Below are 21,957 nucleotides of genomic sequence, written 5' to 3'. Positions count from 1 at the left end.
AGTGTTAGGGCTATCACGCCTTTGAAGATGGACAGTAATAATGTGATTACAGTATGTCGTGCTTCATGTTTTATAATAGCTTATACAGCTAAACCTTGGTTTGTGTATGTATGCTCTAGTTTTCATACAGTTCGGTTTTCGTCAACTTTTTTCATAAAAATTTTGTCGCAGTTTTCATACATCTGCTCTGTTATTGTACAGTTGAAAATGCACTGTCCCAAACTTGTCCGCCTGATTGCGTGCCTCATAAAGCATCCCAAGCATTCATGACTCAGTCTGCCATTGTTTCTCGCTGAGTGACCACCACTTCGCCCGTTCATCCGAAACATTTTGTAATAATTCGTTGTTTTTTGTGTTTTGATTCAACTGCTAAATAAGCCACGATGGGGCTAAAGAAAGTTCCAAGTGCTAACCCTTTGATAAAGAAGACTAAGAAACATGACTGAATTCAAGAAAAAAAGATGGCCCCAATTGTCAGGATATAACATTGCTGTGTTTTGGGTTCTAACGGATATTCCTTCAAACAGAAAAATGCAGCCTAATTTCATGTAATTTATCACTATGCATGGAATATGGCCACAAAGAAATTTAGAGCAATGTGGAGGACGAAGTTAAGTGAAGGAGAGAGGAAAAAATGCTTTGGAAAACTGAAAAGGAAGAAAACAGCTGTGTCAAATGGCAAAAACAAGAAGTGTGAGGTTTTATGAAAAAGAGAAAAATATATTCAATCTGATTACAGAGAGCAGGAAAAAATAATTAGGGAAGATGGTCATTGAAACATGTTTGCTGAGATTATGCAAGAGATATGCAAGGACAGACTTGGTAAATATATGGAAGAATACTCAGTAGAGCATGAAATTAACAAGGTTACACAGTGTGGTTTGGAAATAATTGAGTATTAACAGTTAAGGCATTAATTATGACATACCTATGGATAATTATGAATTTAAAAAAATGGCAGAAAAGCCAAACCATTTGTTTATGTCTGTCGTGGACAAAAGCTGCAGTAAATTACTAATATGAGAACTTATTGGAAACGAGTAGCCATGTCATCAATACCAAGGTATATATCTATATAGGACTTCATTAAAGTCCCGTATAGATAGTATTGATGACATGGCCTTTTTATAGCCGCTTTTTTTTTTTTTATCTGTAAAACAGATAAAAAGGCTACCAAAGATGGAAGACGGTGTATTACCACGAAAAATACTGTGGACTACTACAGAAGTTACAGTCCGTAACAAAGAACGAATAAAAGTTTGAGAGCTACATCGAGAAAATAAGAAAAATATAGTATGAAACTGTATAAAAACACCATACAAACAAAGTAGAAAGGGGAAGATAAAGAGACAAAACTAAAAAGAGGCAAGGAACAAGGATTAGCGAATGAGAGAGGAGCCGATGCAAAGGCAATTACTTCGAAATGACCCGAAGCCGAACCTGTCAAAAAACAATCGTGGATTCACGAGGAATATTTTGGTGTTCTTCATTTAAAACTCAAATTATAAAGTATTGCGAATACAAACTGTAAGTATTTTTCATGGTTTGTACATTGCCATTGGTTAATGTTATTCGCCTTTACTTATTTAGTAAACGTTATACTAGCCCGTAATGATGGCGTTACTTGTTAAAATTCTTTGCACGTTTTCTTGCATCTCGAAGTTGTGTCAAGTAAAACACAATTTTATTTTTATTATTTGCGTAATTTTAACCTGCATAGCCTAGGCCTATGTTTTTTTAAAATTAAAATTGAACTGCCTAGGCCTAGGTCTAAAATGATATACCTAGCTAGCCTATGTCATCAGTTTAGGCTCATTCGTAATGCCAATTCACGAGAGTAGTAAATGAATACCTACTTAACTGTAGTGTTTTATTTTTTTTATATTTATTATTAATATTGCTTTACTATTTTATCATTTTTATTTTTACTTTTATTCATAATTTTAAGTCTTGGTATAGGGTATAAAACCGCATGGTACAGGGTTGGACCATGTACGATCAATGTGTACAACCCCATGAAAAGTACATTATAACGCGTCCTGACACCGGAGTAGAGGTCTTGAGCTCCGTTTCTCACCAACAACAAGTCGCATCTGATGCCCATCTCCGATGTCAGGACGCGTTAGCCTATAATGTACTTTTTTTGGGTTTGTACACATTGATCGTACATGGTCCACCCCTGTACCATGCGGTTTTTTACCCTAGTAGATAGGGCCGTGTCGGTTATTTCCTTTCGTATAGGTAATTGCAAATTGTTGCTTAACCTAGGTCAGGTCATGGCACTGTAGGATTAGAAATGGTATTTCGGTAGATCTAGGGTACCTATCCGCGGCGGCCGAGACTATGGCAGTTGCGGTTTGTTTATACAGTTTTAGCCACTGAATAAGAATTTTAAGTATAATAGTTATTCGGACGACTGTAATTAACCCCCAGGGGCCAGTACTAAACACGGCGAAATACATTGGACGCCCCAATTCCTAGTGGATGTTGTATCCGCGGTTACGTTTCTTGCAGGGTAATTCCTAAGAATAGTTCCCTACGTACTGCAAGGAACGTAACCGCGGATACGACATCCACTAGAGATTGGAGTGTTCAATGTATTTCTCCGTGTTTAGTACTGGCCCCTGGGGGTTAATTACAGTTGTCCGAATAAATATTACTTTAAATTCTTGTACAGTAAGTAAAATAACATAGGAAAACGTCAATTGCCATAGTCTAGGGCACCGCGGATTGCTTCTGTAGAAATACCGGTATTTCTAAGTGACAACTCTGCACAGACTGCAAGGAACGGTCTGCCAAATACAAAAGGCACTACTAGGGAATTGGGGGGTCAAATGCATTTTGTCATGTTTAGCATTACTTGCCCTTGAGTATTAATTACAGTCAACCGACAGAAAATAATAGTAAATTCTTAATGAGCAGTCAAAATACCAAAGGAAATGTAAATTTCCTAAGAAAAACCCAATGTGGAGCAATTAGGGTAAACTACCTAATGGCCAGCCTTTCCCGCAGCACGACCACCTTCCCGAAAAAGTACTTTTAACACATCCTGTAACCCAGGATAGACGCTAGTTAAGAGCCAGCGTCTGTCGAAGCAATACCTCGAGGCCTCTACTTTCTTCTTGAAGTAAGTTTTTTCTTCCAAGTCACAAATTAAGGCCATAATTTCCAAATTTTGGGAAGGTGATTGCACTATGGTAGAGGCCAGCCATTCAGAATTTTACCCTAAATAATGAAAATACTATAAAAAAAGTACATTTCTAATGGAAAACCCGACATGGGGCAATTACTTAGATCTACCTCTTCAGTCACCGTTCTTTTGTTTCTAGTTAGGCAGCTCGTAACAGATATTGCTGGTAATCCTACAGTTTAGGGGTCCAAATGCACTGCATTACATAAAGTAAAGATCAGCACACAGATTTATCAAATATTTATTGAATCATGGAAAACAATGCAAATACTATTGCAGTTTATCTGCTTTACAGATGCAGAGATCGTAAAAAAAGCAAAGGGGATAAAATTGGGAACGTAAATAAACAAAAACATGTCTAGGGGATACAGGCTCTTAGAATTTTAAGGAAATTGAAAGTCTGTGCTTCTGTAAGCAGATAAATTGCTAATTTTTTCAGATTTTTATTAAAAAGTGGCTGCTGAAGAGCCAGAGCCTGTGCCAGGTTCCCACATGGTTGGTAAGTGCTCACTCCACAAACACAGTTGCGGGTACATTACATATACTATTCGCATGAGGCGCAGAGCTTTATTCCCCTTTTTTTTTTAGCTTTTTTTTTTAGCTTAATTTTTATATTTTTATTTTTTATTTTTACAATCTCTGCTTCTGTAAGCAGATAAACTGCTCATTTTTTCAGTAAATAGACTTCTGTTTGCAGATCTGTTGAAAGAATAAATTGAAAATAGGAAAGAAAACTTGAACACACACAAGTGAGTAGTGAATTTGGACCCCTAAACTTTATGATTACTGATATTGCATTTCCCTTGTCATTTTTAGGAGCTTTTGTCTACATTCTTGTGACAAATAGTAACATTTGATCTCCAATTTATAGGATAATCTCAAGATAAGGGATAGACCTTCAGTAACCATCAAAATGCTATGGAGGGAGGAGGTTTCTCTTGATAATGAAGTAGTACAGGGTTTTTCTTCAGGAATAACAATGATTAGTAGTAGACCTGAACTACAGATAGTTCTAGTAGTGATAACAGTGAATCTAGGGATAATTTAGATAATTTTTTTTACCTCTGGTTTTGTTGGAGATGTTCATGGGTCAGAGGAAATGACAGATGAGGAAACAGATCTGTCAAGCACCAGAGTAAACAAAGAAAATGTGTAATGACCTAGAGTGCTTAGAATCACAGAGTCAAATATTGGGATGCATCCTAATCTAACCTAATCAAGCCTAAGACTGGGCCATAACCTAACCTGACATAGAGCACCATAAAGTATTAAGCAGTGGTGTATACAAGGGTACATTCCAATGGTTATATAACATAACCTATCCCAGTATTTATTACAGTTCCAGATGGAAATAAACAGATGTAGTAGAGGATTAAACAAGTGGTTTCTGATAAAAATTGCAGCTTAACATCTGGATCTAGTATTGTATGTAATTGACCTAAAAGGTTTAGCTGCCTACTGATGTGTTTTACCCAGGCATGAGATTTCAGACGTGATTCTATGTGGCTCAGAACTGTCAGCCTTTACACTGATGTGACAGGTTGTTTTAAAGGTTGGTGGAGTCATGCATTTCCTGATTTTTTTGGCAGCTTATTATTATTGTGGGGGTCACCATCACCTTCCCTTTTTAGGATTATCATTGTAAAGACATAAGTGAGATTTGGCTTTGTCTCATGAAAGGAGAATTAGACTGGATAGATGATTCTAGTAAGGGAGAAGTTATTGTAGAAACCATTTTCAGGTTACCCCGACAGGGAGATTGACAAGGAAGAAGGGTTGATGGTCATGGCTCTCTCTTTATAGCCATGTGGGAGATCCTTCTTACGCTCTTTATAGCTATGTGGGTGATCCTTCTTACGCTCTTTATAGCCATGTGGGTGATCCTTAAGTTTTTAGTGAGCATGATTATTTTTTTTGTAGATATAAAAGGGTCTTTTGATAAGCTAAAATAGTAGGTAGAACCTTTTGATGTGCACTAAGGCTCATAACACCTCTCCCACAAAAGGGGATTTTCCTGAGCTAAAGAAAATCTCACCAGGAAAAATAAGGTTTTCATAAGAGAAAAAATTTAGGAAAATGCAATTGCAGATAGAGAAAGAGATATGAGCAGCCATGGAATATCATGCAGTTTGAAAAAAAGAGAGTAATTTTTGGGCTTAATTAGAATAACATGTACGTCTAGAGTATGCAACTATGTGTGCCTTAAGCTAGATCTTGCAGCTAGAAGTTGTGTGCTTTCACACACTTTTTATTCATTTCTGTTACTCTTAAATTTTACCCACTTCTCAAAATGTGTTTCTGGAATGGCAGAGCAAAGTTACCAAATGATTCTGTTTATATGTACTGTATAAGAAGTCATTTAACTTCCAGTGTTTTTGTGATATTTGTCAGTTTTTCTTATGTATTTTGTACTTTTATTGGTAATAATTACTATTATTTTGCATGAAATATAGGGACACTTGTAATTCCTATGTAAATGTGTGATTGAAATTATTTAAATCTTTTCAGAATCACAGAAGATGCCTTTATCCAGTAAAATACAGGAGGACCTCAATGTAATAGTTGAGAGGAGTACTTATTTAAAATCTTGTCGAATTAGAACAGGCAGGTTAGTATTTCTCCATTTAGAGAGTATATAGAATTATTCAGTATTAGTATTGCATATGACTTCAAACTCATAATAGGCAGTATACATAATTGACCAGAACTCAAGGAAAAGGCTATGTTTTTATACTTTCGTATATATTTACTCCTTATTTTACCTGCATATATATGCCTGTGTATAATCATGTTTTCTGTAATGAGCTGTCTTGCTTTATCTCATGGTAATGTTAATGGTAATGTTAAAAAAGAGGGGACTTCCTTACAGAACCTATACTTTTGGCAAAAGAGGAGAAGGACAGTTCACCCTAAATCTAGATGGAGCAGTTGGGTCTCCCTATGGTTCATCGTTTCGGATGGAGAGAGTCTCAAATAAACTTTACAATGTAAAACTCATAGAGGATAACGTGGGTTCTCTGAACATTGGTGAGTATCAGGTCTTTGAAACTGTACCGAATTATTGAAAATTTAGGAAGTCGATGACTGTTTATTAGTTTTGCATGATTGCTTGATTTTAATTTTTTCTTAGAAATCAAGAAATATATTCTCATGCATAAAGAAATCTTCGATTGTCAGAGTGTACGTATGTTTAGGCTAGTGTAGATGATATTTAGTTCCAAGAACAGTGACTAGGTAATTTAATATTTGCATTATGATATTGTATTGTACTTCATGGTGGAAACCTGTTTGGTTTTAATACAAAACCTACCATTTCCTTTAGAGCTCACTTTTATTGTTGCAGTTAAAAGTGGCGGTGAAGACAACAGAGACCTTTGTGATGATGGTCGTTCTCAGAAATTAACACCAGAAGAAATTATACAGCTTAAGTCATCAGGATTAAGTGGAAGACAAGTAAGGCAAATGTACTTTTTTTTTTTTTTTTTTTTTTTTTTTTACAGAAAGAAGCAAAATTGGTCAATAAACCTGCATTTCATGGTAGTGGAGAATAATAAAAAAAACAGTACCGTAGTTTTATTTGTTTTCTGCATGAAGAATAATAATGTACAACATTGATAACTAGGAAAAACAGTACATTGATCATACAAAAATTTAAATAATTTTCTTTTATATAGGGGTATTCCATTACTAACTGAAATATTTTTGGTGCTTGTTAACTAGGCAGACAGTTAGCAGCAGGTAGGTAAGGTGTCAATTGAAGGATGGGGTTCTGGTGCCACTGACTAAAGCCCTGTCCACAAGGTTGAGCTTTGCTCGATGTGATGTAAGAAGCGTAAAAAGTCAGAACCTTATCCACTGTTTCCCAGCTTCTGACATCACTTCAAGCAGAGTTCGAGCAAAGCTTGACCGTATGGACGGGCCTTAAGGGGTGTCATCCACACTTTCTTGGACACCTGAGGGCCTAAGGTGGCTGCTCATTCCTTGGACACCTGAGGACCTAAGGTGGCTGCTCAGAATAGCATCTAGTGTTAAGCTCAAGAATGAGCATAAGCGTTGGATGAATGGGTGAATGATGGGAAATATTTTACCCTTCCTTTGATAGGACCTCAGCTGCCGAGACTATGTATATGTAGAGTGGGCCAGGTGCTGGCAAGTTACACAACAGAGCAACCTATCTTAGGCTTCAACCAGTAGATGTTTCTTTTTTGCCTTCCTTTCAACAAGAGGTTGCCAGGTGTGAAGCATTTTATAATAACTATATATTACTACCTGTATCTTCCCTAGTGTATGGAGAGAAAGGTTTCCCCTGATTTTTATTACAAGTACAGGGCCCTATCAGCTATTCCATCCTATGCTATCATCTATAAGTGGTTCAGGTATTATTTTTTTTGGGTGGTGAAGGAAGAACATGTCATGTTTCACAAGACTGTCAAGGAGTAAATCTCCTATAAAAAATTGAGGGTTTGTATTTTCATAAAAATAAGTATCAAATTATTAAAAACCCAAAAAAGTTTCAGGAACTGATTCAAGCTGGTGGCAGGAATTACAATATAAAATATATAGTGCTGTATCTTAATAATAATTTGCACTTTTAGCCCCATCATTGTGGATTTGGCCCTGACGAGGCTACTGCTTTCTCTAAGCGTCATACATTTAGAATTTCAAATCAACCACAAATACCATTAGTAAATATGCTTGATAGGTAGGTTTGCAACTTTTTAACATATATTTCTTTTGATTCACTTAACAGTAATTTATCCAAACCTAAGCATCCTTACTCAGCTCATACCCAGGTATGACTGGTTTTTTCCCGAGATGTGGTTTTTTAGGATAGAGTATTTGAATTATCCATATGTAAGGAAGGCTCTGACCACAAACCCCAGACTTTTTTTAGCTTTATTTTCATTACTCACAAGTTTTTGATTTTCATTTGTTTAGAACAAATAATTAATAACATAAATCTTGCAACATGAATCTGACCAGTGGTGTTTCCTACTCAGCTATGGGTAAATTTAGACAGAAGCTCCAGGGGTAGTATTTTTACAAGCAAGCAAATAAGGAAAATTATTAAAGCCTTTGGGAACATAATCCGTAGTTGTGTTAGCATTTTTCATATACATGTTTTAAAGCCCAAACCTTTGAGAATATACTTAAATTCAGAATTAGTCTTTAGGTTAAGTTGTTAAAAAGTATAGTACATAGACTGTGCATAATACTAAATGACATGATGGAATTGCAAGAATTTAATGTTCTATGAGAAATTTCATTGTGATTGACTCCTTTTTCAGGTTGTGCAGACTATAACTGAGAATAGTGCAACATTCAAGGAAAAGACTGTGTACTCACAAGAAAAATATGTAAACAAGAAACACAAAAAATATGCAGAAGTTCTAACCATACATAAACCTTCCATACGGCTCTTAAGTAGAATGTATTATCATCAAGATCCACTCAAGATATCGTAAGTAATATTAGACAGGTTTGGCACATAAGTCTTGAGGGTTTATAGTACAAAATTACAATTTCACCTGGATATACAGTGAATTAGCTATAGTTCAAAATTTGATAGAAACATTAGAAAGAGTACCAAATATGTAACTGTTGTCGTCATTAGCTGCAGGGCACCAGAGAACATCTACCAAAATCTGATTTATATCCTACTCAAAATAATTGCTCTAAATTATATTAGCAGACACTCTCTCAACCATTGCAATATTTCAAACATTTAAACTGTATAATAGTACTTATAGTTTCATCATAACCCTCACCCTTTGTTTGGAACAAGCTTGGTCCCAGTGATTCTGGGTAAGAGGCCCTTTATTTTACTTTGATGTTTTAGTTTTAACGTTGTGGGATAGGAAAACTTTCAAATTATCAAGAGTAGATGAAAATTATTTAATCTGTCTTAAATTAAAATTGTTCATTTTGCTATCTTCTCTTCCAGGAATCTTCGTGTTGACACACTTTCACAACTCCTCTGTTATGCAAATATCCAGCCAGGCGGTAATTTTGCTGTGTTTGAGTCTGGCACAGCGGGATTGGTAACTGCGGCCATGCTACATAGAATGGGCACAAGTGGTCATTTAGTACATGTCTATCATGGTAATCATCCACAGAGGTAGGTTATGTCCATGACTGAAATATTTTTGCCGTTAATTTGTGGCAACTGGAATGTGTAATTTTCATTGATAGCAGACACAGAAAGTCAGATTTAATGAGTGTTTTAGGCAATATAACAGTATGTATCTTGTTTCATAAGATACAGTCAAAGGTAATACAAAGTTTAAATTTGTAAATGATATTGTGTTGAATAAAAATAGCTAATGACTTCGCTGACTTTTTCTTTTAAAATAACTTGCCTTTTGATAATTCTGAGATTTTTTCATGAGTTTTTGTTTCTTCAGAGAAGCAGTGGACCTCATGAATTTTACCGTACCTGAACTGGAAGTTATGTCTTTTATTAATTTTACAAAAGTTCCGGATATAGAGGAGTTCAAATCAATAGAGAATGGTTCTGAAATACACCAAGATAATAGTACGTACAATTTTATATTTCTGATTGACAGGACTTTTTTATTTATGTTTTTATATTATGACTTATATTGGCAAAGTTTGGTATTTTTTAAATTAAATTTTTGTTTTAGTGTTTTATCTTGAAAAGGCCTTAACCCACAACCATTGTTGCCCTTACTTTTTTGTATCCCTTGCTTTATCTGTATCACATTGTATGCTCTGGGGTTGTAGGTTACCCATAATGGATGTGCTTCATTACCAGGAACATTGGATCTTTTTGTTTTCTTTTTCTGAGGATTGGCAGCTGAGATTTTCATAAAGGCAGGAATAAGACTTATGGTTAGAGATTACCTTCTTATTTAAAAATGGTGATTTCTCTGTCTTTAACTTCTTTTCAGAGGAAGAGTCATTGTCAAAGGAAGAGCATTGTACAAAGGAAGTAGGTGAAAATGAAATTAATAATGAAGCAAGTGATAAAGACACTCAACTTGGCAAACCTAAAGTTGTAAGTAGTACAGAAGACATTATTCAGTAACTATAGATCATTTTAAGTGTTAAGTATATTACATCCTTAATCAAAGGACAATTCCATTTGTGATCTTCTTGATTGATTGCTTACAGAATTGTAAATATTAATTTGGAATTTTTGTGGGTTAAGTTTTTGGAAATTCTGTTGTGATTTTTGTAGTGATATTCTTCATTTGTGATGTTTAACTGTGTATTTTGATGAAGATTTTTTTTTACCTGACAGAACAGAATATAAGAAATAGAGTGAAACATCATTGGAATGTTAAGGAATTTTGTTGAAGGAAAATTAAGAAAAAATTACTATAATAGTTTTGATTGCAAAACAAATGAGAACTTAAGGATACAGCCTTTTATAAAAATTATGTAATTATAAAGGTGGTGTATATGGCATTTTAAATAACTTTAATGTTTTTGCTGAAAAGGAGGGTAGGCTTAGAATACTTTCACAGCTCGTCTGTGTAATTAGGACTAATTTGAATAATTTTTCAGAAAATTTTGGCTTCAGTGTATTACTCAAAATCACATTTTTGTCTTTTCAGTTTGTTAGAAAACAAATTGAAGATGTCCAGGTATCATTATCAGTTTTGCAAGAAGGTATTGAAGGGTTGGTAGTAGCGTGCCGCCAGCATCCAGTTAACGTCACTACTCAGCTCCTCAAGTTTCTGAAACCTGGACTTCCTTTTGCAATATTCTCTCCATACAAAGAGGTAAGAATTGTACACGTTTGTTGTAGTTCTGATACTTTATACGTTTCACATGTTTTAAGATAGAAAATTATAGAACAATTATTCATTATTATTATTGTACCATTGTTAACCATCAACTTGTTGTGGGTGGCCTTAAAAGTTAAAGCCAGTTATTAAAGCATATTTCTTGGTGAATAGTTTAGACTGAAAAATGTATTTGCTGCCCAAAAAATATGCTTTGTTTTTGTAGCCATGTTTGAATGCTGGCAGTCTTCAGCCAGTTTTGAAGTGCACTTTTTCCACGGTACCAATTATTCATCGTTGTACAATAATATTATGGATAATTAGTTGGGCTCGGTAATATGTAACTTAACCAGTGTTACTGGAAATACTATGCAACCAATTCAAAAGTTCCCTTCAAACACTTTGATTATCACAGTTCACACATTTGATGTGGTATCCCTGGCAAGTATTTGTTTAGTAGGTATAGGAAGATGTGCAGTGCTAGTGGAAGAAAATTGTATATTTGAGAACTTCCTGATAATCTACTCAAGGTGATTTTACTTCATTAAATGGACAGTACTAGAATGCCATTCTTGTATGTATACTGTTTTGCCATTTTTACATCTTATCTGATTTTGGTTATATTTTACAGCCATTGATGACATTGTACTTTGAAGTTAAATCGCAGAATTGCACCAATTTACGACTAAGTGAAACATGGTTGCGTCATTATCAAGTCTTACCTCAGCGAACACATCCTGAAGTTAATATGTCTGGTGGTGGAGGATACCTTCTTTATGGAACTCGTATTTCTAAAGAGTAAATATATTTTTGTAGTTTCACTTCTGTTTCAATAAAGTTTCCATTTAATTTTCACCCAATGTTTGTTAAGTACTTTGCTACTTTGTATTGAATGTATAATCCTAGGGTGGTGGTCATACAAAAACAAGTATTAGTTTACAAATGCCTTTTTGCTAGTCTTGATAGAGAAGCAGCTCAAATGTCTAACTTGACATTTAAAAAGTTTTCTAACTTGACCTTTATAAATGTTGTTTAACACTTAATGGCAAGTATAGAACCTCCTGTATAAAAGTCCCCCACTGTCTTGCTACAGCTTTCACTATTATTGTAGTTTTTTTAATGCTAAGTTGATCTTAATTCCTTGGTAAAGTCACTACCCAGTGACAAGGGGCTAGGTGTCCAGGGGCATCTAACAAACAGGCCCTTTCTTTTTCTTGTATAACTCGGTAGTATTGAACCTCTCATGTTTTATTCCTGCTATGAACAATTGTTTAATGACTGTAACCTTACAGTTGATTCACTGGAAGTGCATGTGTCCTATCATCACAGGATGTCTCCTCCGATGAGTAGCATACTGATTGTATGTCATCAAAAGAGGACGTCTCCTCTGTTGGAGATGCATGTTTCCTTGGCAGCTCAAGGACTTTTCCCCTGTTTACAGTGCAATTATTATGACAATGCACAAGTTGACAGTAGGACATTTAGAACTTACCTGTGCTGAGCTTTTTGTAATAGGACATCACCTTGGGTGATCGTATTGTCTCTTCTGTCTACTTGGAAAGACCTATGTTAGACCTCTTCTCTTTGGAAGGAAGCTAGAGGTCTTTTGTTCATGGGCCCAGAATTTTTCATTGAAGACAACTCCTTCATGCCTTCTGGGAATTCTTTGGGAGGCAGAACGATGGAGTGCCATACCTGCCTTCCTCAAATATTCTAAGTCTGAGGAAGTTGCGCTCAACTCCAAAGTCTCTGATATGGACTTGGTTGTCAAGTAGTCATCTTCTCATGTATCGAGTTGATCAGTATGTCTTATGAGAGATCTTTCCTGTGAAACAGTGGCTCAACATGTAAGACTTACTTTGGAGGATCTTCATCAGCCATATACAGGGTAAGACATCTGGTGCTGTGATTGGTGAAATCAAAAGGGTTTCTCTCCACTCAGAGTTCTTGTTCGGTGGGCACGATCATCTGAATGTTTTCCAGAACAGGAAGTTCCTTCTGTTGATACTGGCAAGGTGCTACAGGTCTTGCTTGTGTTTGGTTTATCTGAAGGGTGCAGGCCTCTCTTTGCCCTCAGAATCCTCAGTGTGGTTCATGAGCTCGGAACAGTCTTGTTCACCTTGGAAGCTCAGACCTCCTTCAAGCCCGTGCATGAGTATCTCCCAGGAAACTACCTTTGTAAGGAGTTTTCCTTCTGATCTAGGCTACCATGGAAGGCTTGGGAAGCTTCAGGATTCCACCAAGCACTGCATAGTTACCAAAATGTCTTGTCTCCAAGAGGTTAGTTGTCGTAGACTTCATGTTAACACAGGCCAGGTTAAGAAAGAGGTGTACTAGTACAACCTTTTGGTTGTCTACACAAGGTGTTTAGACAAGCTGACTCCTCATTGTCAAGTTCTCCTACTGATTGGGTGCATGCAGAAGCACATATCACCAGAGGATGTTCCTCCCTGGCACTTTAAAGTACTTATCTGTCCATAGGTTGTGAATGCGGGTTCATGACTACCTCAAACCACAGATCCTTGGACACGTTTTTCTAGGGGCCAGTGGTGGCTGTTCAACAAGTGTGATTCATCCAGTGCCCCTGATGGGACAGTTTGTATCTTGCCTAAGATGACTGTGTGGAGTAGAGAATGAGGGAGGTTAAGGCATGTTATGATTAACAGGTTAAAATGAACAACTGTTATTGTAAAAAAAAAAAATGGTTTTACATTGGACTGGACACAATCATATCACCAATCAAATTGCAGAACTTTAGGGAGAAGCTGGTTAACACCTGGACTTGAGGTCCAAGAGTATTTTATAAATAGTTTAACCAAACTTACATGACACCTTTTAAAGCTCAAATGGTTAGTATGTGACAACTTGGTCCTCCTAAAATGCAATGCTCAAAATTACCAATAAAATGCTTTTTAAAGAAAAAGGAACATACAACAAGTGGCTTATATTTTTAAATTATAATTTGTACACTTAAATAACAGAAACTGTGTTGTCAGCTTCAGCTAATAAACAAGTTTAATCAGTCATACAATATTTACATGTACATTGGTTTACAATTATGTAAATTAAAAATCTATATAGTTCAACATTACATAATGTCCTAATAAATGCATATGTCTCATTTAACATTAATGTAAACACACCAAAATGCAGGAAAATTAATGTTTTATACAATCTCTGCAATTATAACCTATCATATACAACAGACATCAAAATTTTAAAATCTTATATGTTATCCTCTATTAGTACTATTTAAATGAAAGTTTCTTTAAACCCTTAACCAATTTAGACTTTGAAATCAATTAAAGCTGGTCAAGTTATATATATCATAACAATGTTTAGTACTCTCAACATAATCTCTATTATGGAAGACTGAAAAGAGGAGTGCAAACTCCCACAATTAAAATAGAGATAAGACTTTATTATTGCAAACTTCTGCTTTATAAAAAGAAAAAAATAATGTTATTAACAAAATCTATAGGAGCTATAATTTCAAGAGCCTGAATATGGAAAAAAACTCAACTCTGGTATTTCATGTGTATAACCTGATACCAAACTGCTTTCCATTCACTATTTTTTCATATTTCAGTTTTCATTTAATTTTTTAAATTCAGTTTATAATTGTATAGTCTACATTCTCAAGTTGAAAAGTTACTACTTTAGTTTTAAGGATGCTTTCAGTTTTTGGTTCTTGTTATACACATACCGAAAATAATATACATTTCTCATATTTCCCCACAATCAATATCAAGACTTCTGCTCAAGCAATGATATGAGATAAACACTTTTTACATAATAAAGATCATTACATATCTGATTACATACACTATTTATTCTAAAAATGTGGAAAAAACATAAGATACCAAGTGCTCATTCCATGTGAATGTGTAAATACTTTGACATGGTTGAACCACCATAGAAAGTGTCAAGGAAGTGAACATCAAACATTCTAAATAAACAAGTGTTTTCACAAGACAATGGTGTTCACTAGGTGGGCTAAAATCTGTAAACTAAAGAATTAAGTTCCTATATTATTTATATAATAATATATCCTTGACATTCATCCAAAGTCAAAGATCGAAGTGACAAGATGGGAGCAATCAGGTGTGGAAGGTATTCCATGAAGAAAGCTACCCTCCAAATATGAGTCACACTTCATATACTTAGAAAATAAAAGTGAACTTCAAAAACTTTTACCTGCTGTCCACAGATGCCAGGGATGCTTTCAAGGCATTAGCCCCTTGAGCTGACTAAATGACTTGAGTGAACTGAAAATAATGCTCTTTTAAAGATGGAAAACTACCATTTGAGAAATCAGAATAAATAAGAATGTAAATACCTGGAAAATCAAGCCTACAGATACTAACAATAAACAACATAGAGCACACTATTTACATGTTTATACATAAAACTGAATAAAATTTTATCTATAGCATTATCACGTCAAACTGCCAAGTAAAACAATTACATATACTGTACTTGGGTACACAGTTATGAACTTGTAGCTGAAAGCAGATTAAAATAATTATTAAACATTTCATAAAACAGATTGAAATGTGAGATACCCAAGAATAAAAAGAAAATGTATAGAGCAAAATTACTAGAGTATCAAAGGAAAAAACACTAAATTAGTCTATTTCATTAAAACTCTAGTATGTAGCTGATATTACGGTAAGAAGAAAACAGTTTAAGTTCTCAGTCTATTAAATATTTTTAGTCTCAAGCCACAAAGACCTCTTACTTCTAAACTACCTTCCTTACTTTGGATATACTTGATCAGAACTTACACATGTTGAGTTGCTGTAAACAACAATCCCATGCTTGCCTCACATTAATCAAATGTGTTGTTTCAAATCTCAACTGAAATGGTTGTAGTTTCTTCAAATAATTTGTGTTCTGATTTGATACATTTGCTAATGCATTTAAAAACTACTGTATTTTGAAACTTAAAAATAAGTAGTTTAATCAGATCCCTGAACTAATTTATTCAACTCTGGCAGGACCAAAGAATTTGTCTTGATGAAATATTAAAATGTAATTAGATTACATCTTTCTAGAAATTTTAAAATTTGGTTTAATTGAAAATTAAAGAAATTGAGAAGGTAAAGAGGTCAGAAGGCATAGCAAAGAGTACAAAGTATAAACAAAATTTTTTCATCGCAGATGAATGTGACCTCTTGATATTTATTCAAAATAGTTTACCTGAACCACAGAAAAACATTCTTAGCTCTTGTGGGGTTGGCCTGAAGGGTTTGTTCTTGACACATATATTAGCTGGTACTCAACTCAGTAAACTACAACTTTGACCAGATAAACTAGAAATGTTGAAGATTGACAAAATTCAAGAAACTTGTTCAAAAACTTGATAATGTATTTGTTGTACTATAGACTGAAAATCTGACATTCAAATAAAACATTTCACCACAATTGTTCAACATTTTGAGACCAAGTGATCAGCAACTTTCAGTTTTTTTACTTCCTCATACAGTTGGGATGTAATAACATACTGCAACATCTGAAAAGGCTTCATATAAAATGTAGAAACAAACTTAAATCTGTTGGACATACGGTAATTTTAAGACAATAAATCATTTCAAGGGGCTGCTACAACACTCTGTCACAGAAAATTATATCTTTCTCTGAAGGCATGTTTTTAATCATTTTAATGGCTGAACATATAATAGTTATATTTGCTCTGAAAATTATTAGAGTTCAGTGAAGCAAACTGACCTACGTATTTCATTATATGATACTCCCACAAATCAGTATACTATACAGCACAGTATGAACCTTTGTAAGTCTACAATCTATTGTGTTTTGCCTATGATGTTCAAGGATATAAGCATAAGTTTTGGATTCAGAAACCAGTTTGTGTTCTTAGTGATGATTTGTACATATAACTGTTAATTATCAACTAGCAATGTTGCTTATTGGTTTTCCAAAATTATTGCATACTTAAAATTATATTCAATATTAATAAACAATGTGACCCACTTAACATACTGTATTTGCTGGCATATAAGATACCCCCAATTTTGGTAAGAATATTCTGAAAAAATAAAAATACCCCCCGTTCTTCTCAATTTTCATAGTTCACACCATTTACCATGAATTTTCTTATCTACTGGCATTACAGCACCTGTATTTCTTTACTAAAACAACAGTATTACTGAAAATGTAATTTTAAGCCTACCAGAGATATTTTACACCATTATGCTGTATGGCATAACCTCCAAAAAATCATCGCAACACCAAAATGCATCTTAATAACTTGAAATTTACATAATTGTGTGCTGTACAAACTTATGTCTGTCTGACTAGGCTAAAAGGTATTTAATTCCTCTGTACCTCACAAACAACTATGCTGCTGATAGTGTACTTTTAAGTCTACTAGAGATATTATTTAAGTGGTATGCTAGATGAAAAGTTTGTCTATTGTTACAATGTGCAAAACACAAAATACACTTAATTAGATTTGGGAGTGGGAGTGACTTGTGACTGCATACCAAACAAAACATCTATTAATTTGCAATCTCTATCTCCTTCTATATTACAGATGGTATAATTTTAAATAGACCACAGATATTTTTCAATGCTAATAGAATAAAAATTAAAATATAAACTGGAGACAACAAACACTCACCAGTGATGGGAGTATGTTATGGAATGCAGAGGTGAAAGAGGGAAATTCAACATAATCTTACAAAATTCAATGCTTAGAAGAGACAAAATGATCAGATCAACGCATAGTGAGTGATTACATAAAACTCTTGTAATCAGACATTTGTATGAAGCACAAACAATATAATAATGTAATGCAACAATGTGTAAAACTGTCATGACTGATGCTCAATGATCAGTTTAAAACTGATGAAGTTAGTTGCTTGGATGTATATATAAAGAAATGATGACTAGTTACCAACATCTGTAAAGTACAGTAGTTAACAACAACCAAACATTAAGACATTTTTCTTGCGGCAAAACTTATTGTATTTATTTTTACTTAATTTTTTATATTATGTGTATGAGAAACAGAATGTTCCGACTTTAAAAGTAATATATTTTTACTTGAAAATATATTTTACTACATGGCTCTTCTCTGTTAAGTCAATGATAAAGGAGACCATGGTAATTGGTGTTTACATCCGAGGGTGGGATTATTTATTCACTGGAACCAGTTGCTCATAGCATGTGCTCATATGTTGATCTGGCACATTTGACATTCACCTTACAAAATGTACCACAATTTTTTTTCCTTGTACATACCAGCAATTACAGTAATTATAATCCCTGGCTGCCTAAATTCATCCACCAAGTCCCTAGACATTATAATTGCACGCCTTACTTTAAGATCTGATTTCTTCTATCTTACAAAAATACATTTTAGCTTTCCCTGGTGATGTTGCTTATCTATATGAAAAAAAAAGGGGGCACACCAGTTTGATAGGGTTTTCTACATACATATTTACGTATATGACTTTGAATTCTATAAACCTAGTATTTCTTTACTGTAAAGAAACTGAACTACTTGAACTCGGGGTCCATCAATATTTCTATTATCTATACTGCTTGGTCCTAAATCTGGGTCTACTTAGAAGTTTACTCACCTTTACTTGATTATTCTAATCATTTTCTTTCTTTGAGTCTCCTTCTGTTAGCTGACTTAAGCCAGCAATTTTTAGTCACTTGCGATTCAACTTTGTTCTTAATCTCATATCGTGATAAATTCTTTTCCTGGCTCAAGATCTATGGGCATGTTCTGTTCGTTATATGCCATGACATACTTATCTATAAATGTATATATATAATATATTCACTGCATGTATACATGTATAAAAAATAACAGTTGTCCCCTTCAAAACCCCAAGATGCACAATAAACTGAGCAAGGTATCTCATTAACATATACAGGCTCTTGAAAATGAATGCTACCGTTATAAAGGAACAATAGAGAAAAAATAACTTTTCTAGGCAAGCACACTTTGCACATATGTACAAGATATTCAAGAAGCACACTAGGTTAGAATAGCTTGGAAAAGGCTTACCTGAAAGGCACAAGAACACATCTTTTTTGACAATGCTGGAGATGACATTTCATCACCAACTTTCCATTTCAGTTCTTGACTTTTAATATACTAACAGAGCATTATTACTCCTTTCACTTTAAAGTACATGGAATATGGCATCAGCCACAGTTCATAATAAGTCACATAATCAACAGGATTAAGAGCACAATATATATGAAAAATCTTGGCAATTAAATAAAAAAAAATATCTACAGTCATTTGTGAAGTAGCATAACATACAGTCCTTAAATAGTTATTGGAAATGAGTAACCAGCAACTTTGCAGCTTTTGCTATATCATAAGCACACTGAATTACTTGTTGTGTTACAAACTTTGGGTCCAGGGTATTGGGTTGTGCAGTCAGGTGGCCTCGACATTCATTTTGCAATCTCGTTGCACTGCTTACCAACTGGCGCAGTCCTCCCTGCACCCCAGAAGAGCACCGATCCTATTGACAAAAGCAGGAAGAATTTGTTATTTATATTCATTACAAAATAGATTCTTGAAATATTTGTGTATTAATACAATAAAAATTTAAAGTTCTGAGAATCTTTGAGGAAAATATATTAGAAGAGATATGTGTACACTCTAATTTTCTTTTATTCCATGCCCATCATAAAGAAAAGGTATAAGTCATAATGGAAAATGGAATAAGCATTAAAATCTCACAAAAAGCCTTCAATTCTGATATTTTTAAAAACTACAAAAATATAAAATCTAGATGAATATAGGGTTAATAAAATGTAAAAAAGACTATAAAATAAACTATAAAATGTATCAATATGAAAATTAAGATTGAAAAAGTATTAATAGCAAAACAGGATCACACCTTCCTTAAACTGAAGGTATAACATGGTATCAACTGTTAAATAGGTTCCCTGTATTTCTCCTTCCATCCTTCCAAATTCTATGTAAATAATTTTTTTTTTCTTTTTTTTCCTTTCCCCTTTAGTTACAAAATTTACATATTTTCCATTATTTGAAACAAGGTCACATCTCTGGTTATTATTTTGAACTTTTATAAGGTTTGATTGCAGCAGATCTTTAATATTTCAATCTTTGATAAATTGCAGTTCTGTAAAAATCTGATTCCTGGATAAACTGAAAATTATGAATGGTCAAATGAGTGTCACTAATCAATGGCGTAATTACTTCAACATGAGGCTGTCTTTGGTAGAAAGACTGCCACACTCCATGACAGGTTTCAGGTGTTTTAATCTGTTACAAGATTCATTATCCTGCAAGTCTAACATTCAATAAAGATAAAGGATTTTACACATTAAATAATCAGACAAGAATGGCTAAATTTCATCTGGCCATAGCAGTTGTAGATTTGACTCCTATATCAGCATCATTATTTTCCTTTAATGCTTACGTAAGTAAGGTCCAATTTATTTAAAGATTTACACATCAGCATTTAAACCAGCTTTATGTTTGTGGGAACAAAAAGCTAATATGAGTGCTGTACTCCTAAACCTAAAGGTATGGAAACTTGGTCAACCAGAACATATTTTAACTTTCAAGAAACTATAGATGTGAAACCTTGCTATCAGATCTAGCATTTTTTGCAACAAACTGTCCACTTTGAATATAGTTTGCATGTATATAAATAATGAAGAAAATTATCATTATTACAGAACAGCTTCAAAACCAGTAAAAATATAAGACCTTTTGTTCATAAGTAATACATACTGAACAGTTTTAAAATATAAATTACCACTAATTATAAATGATAAAATTTGAAAAATTAACTGAAGTCATTAAGAAGAAATTTTATGTTGCAGAAAGCCCCTGAATTCACTTACCAAATTCAAGCTTGCTGACTCTGGATCCTAGTACAGTTTAACAAAGCCTTATTATTATCATTAACCAAACTGAGGAATTTAAAAAACTAGTATTCAATTATCTTGGCTATGTAATCTTGAGAGATGATTTACAGCTGTAAAATCTAGTAATGAGAAGAGGCTGAGCCATAAGTTGTTAGTTGATAACCAAAAAATTCATCATGGAAAGATACTATCTCAAAACGACAGTTGCCATAAGCGTAATTTTGTTCATTCCAACCTACATTCCTACCTAATGAATTAAGTGTTGGGAGGTGTCAGATGTACTTTTGGGTCCTTTTCATAAGGTATTTCACAGCAGTCACCCCCAATTTTGTATCACTTACTAAACTGCTTTCTGTCATAATAATTTGTGGAAAAAAAAAAAAGTTGATGGAATTACAGAACTAAAATATTTTTATAGAGTAAGTTGCTCTATTTCCCCTTCTTGGGTTTTGATGTGAACCGAGAGTTTTCTCCATGCTCGAAGAAGAGTCCTGTGCACTTTCTCCTGAAATTCCCACCTTTTTCTATGATTTTCCAGGCCTTCCTATTAGTCTCCATCCTTGCTACTTGCAACTCTACTAACAGTAATTTTCTGACTCAAAGATCTATTTTCTAGTCACTGGACACCACATCTCTCTATATATCACTTCATTCATAGAAATCTCAACTTAATTGTAATTTAAATGACTTTCATTATATGAATTATATTCATACACCTATTTTTTACACTGAACTTTCACTGATATTTAAACTGTATTAATAGACCTACTTGTTGCTTAGTGTGTATGTCCCTGTATAATTAACTTCATTAATCAAATTACTACTGGAATATAATGGTACATCATGTCTTGCACTGTAAGTATTTTTACCTTGATTAGTATCCATATAACCAGCATGTTTCTGCCCTGACATACAAAATTTATTAAAAATTTAACATAATATACTTCACAAACCTTAATTCAAGAAATGTAAAGGCAAAAGTACAAAATTATTTGACTTCATAGATTATCATGTGGGGTATTCATCAAATACCTAAAAGTCAGACAAGTGTGACAAATTCAAATATGGGATACTACTACTTCTTTGTGGCTTTCTTTTAGTAATCACCAACTTCCCTAATTC

At 34.0% G+C, this 21,957-nt stretch overlaps 2 protein-coding genes across 3 annotated transcripts in view; one reads left to right on the top strand and one right to left on the bottom strand.

The window, feature by feature from the left end:
- The first annotated feature begins 1,369 nt into the window (after positions 1–1,369).
- Positions 1,370–11,796, top strand: LOC135197741 (tRNA (adenine(58)-N(1))-methyltransferase non-catalytic subunit TRM6-like). The gene is made up of 10 exons (XM_064224796.1): positions 1,370–1,527; positions 5,699–5,798; positions 6,060–6,217; positions 6,534–6,643; positions 8,479–8,651; positions 9,135–9,308; positions 9,595–9,725; positions 10,102–10,208; positions 10,771–10,938; positions 11,573–11,796. The coding sequence occupies exons 2-10, from the start codon at positions 5,710–5,712 to the stop codon at positions 11,741–11,743; spliced, it is 1,281 nt and encodes a 426-aa protein (XP_064080866.1). The 5' UTR covers positions 1,370–1,527; positions 5,699–5,709; the 3' UTR covers positions 11,744–11,796.
- Positions 11,797–13,870: 2,074 nt separating this feature from the next.
- The window catches only part of LOC135197740 (ARF GTPase-activating protein GIT1-like), a 60,683-nt gene continuing 52,596 nt past the window's right edge, over positions 13,871–21,957 (bottom strand). For both annotated transcript variants that reach the window (XM_064224794.1, XM_064224795.1), the window contains one exon: positions 13,871–19,454. In XM_064224794.1, the coding sequence (XP_064080864.1) occupies positions 19,260–19,454 (195 nt within the window). In that variant the 3' untranslated portion in view covers positions 13,871–19,259. The remainder of the gene's footprint in view (positions 19,455–21,957) is intronic.

Source organism: Macrobrachium nipponense, chromosome 21, assembly GCF_015104395.2.
Source record: "Macrobrachium nipponense isolate FS-2020 chromosome 21, ASM1510439v2, whole genome shotgun sequence".
In the NCBI taxonomy this organism is placed as follows: domain Eukaryota; kingdom Metazoa; phylum Arthropoda; class Malacostraca; order Decapoda; family Palaemonidae; genus Macrobrachium; species Macrobrachium nipponense.
Note: the sequence above shows the minus strand (reverse complement) of the source record. Positions and strands in the feature narration are given on the sequence as shown.

Coding starts and splice junctions, on each gene's coding strand:
- LOC135197741 (XM_064224796.1), top strand. CDS start 5,710: ATGCCTTTATCCAGTAAAATACAGGAGGACCTCAATGTAATAGTTGAG. Junction 6,218..6,533: donor CGTGGGTTCTCTGAACATTG/GTGAGTATCAGG, acceptor TTATTGTTGCAG/TTAAAAGTGGCGGTGAAGAC. Junction 8,652..9,134: donor CAAGATCCACTCAAGATATC/GTAAGTAATATT, acceptor CTTCTCTTCCAG/GAATCTTCGTGTTGACACAC.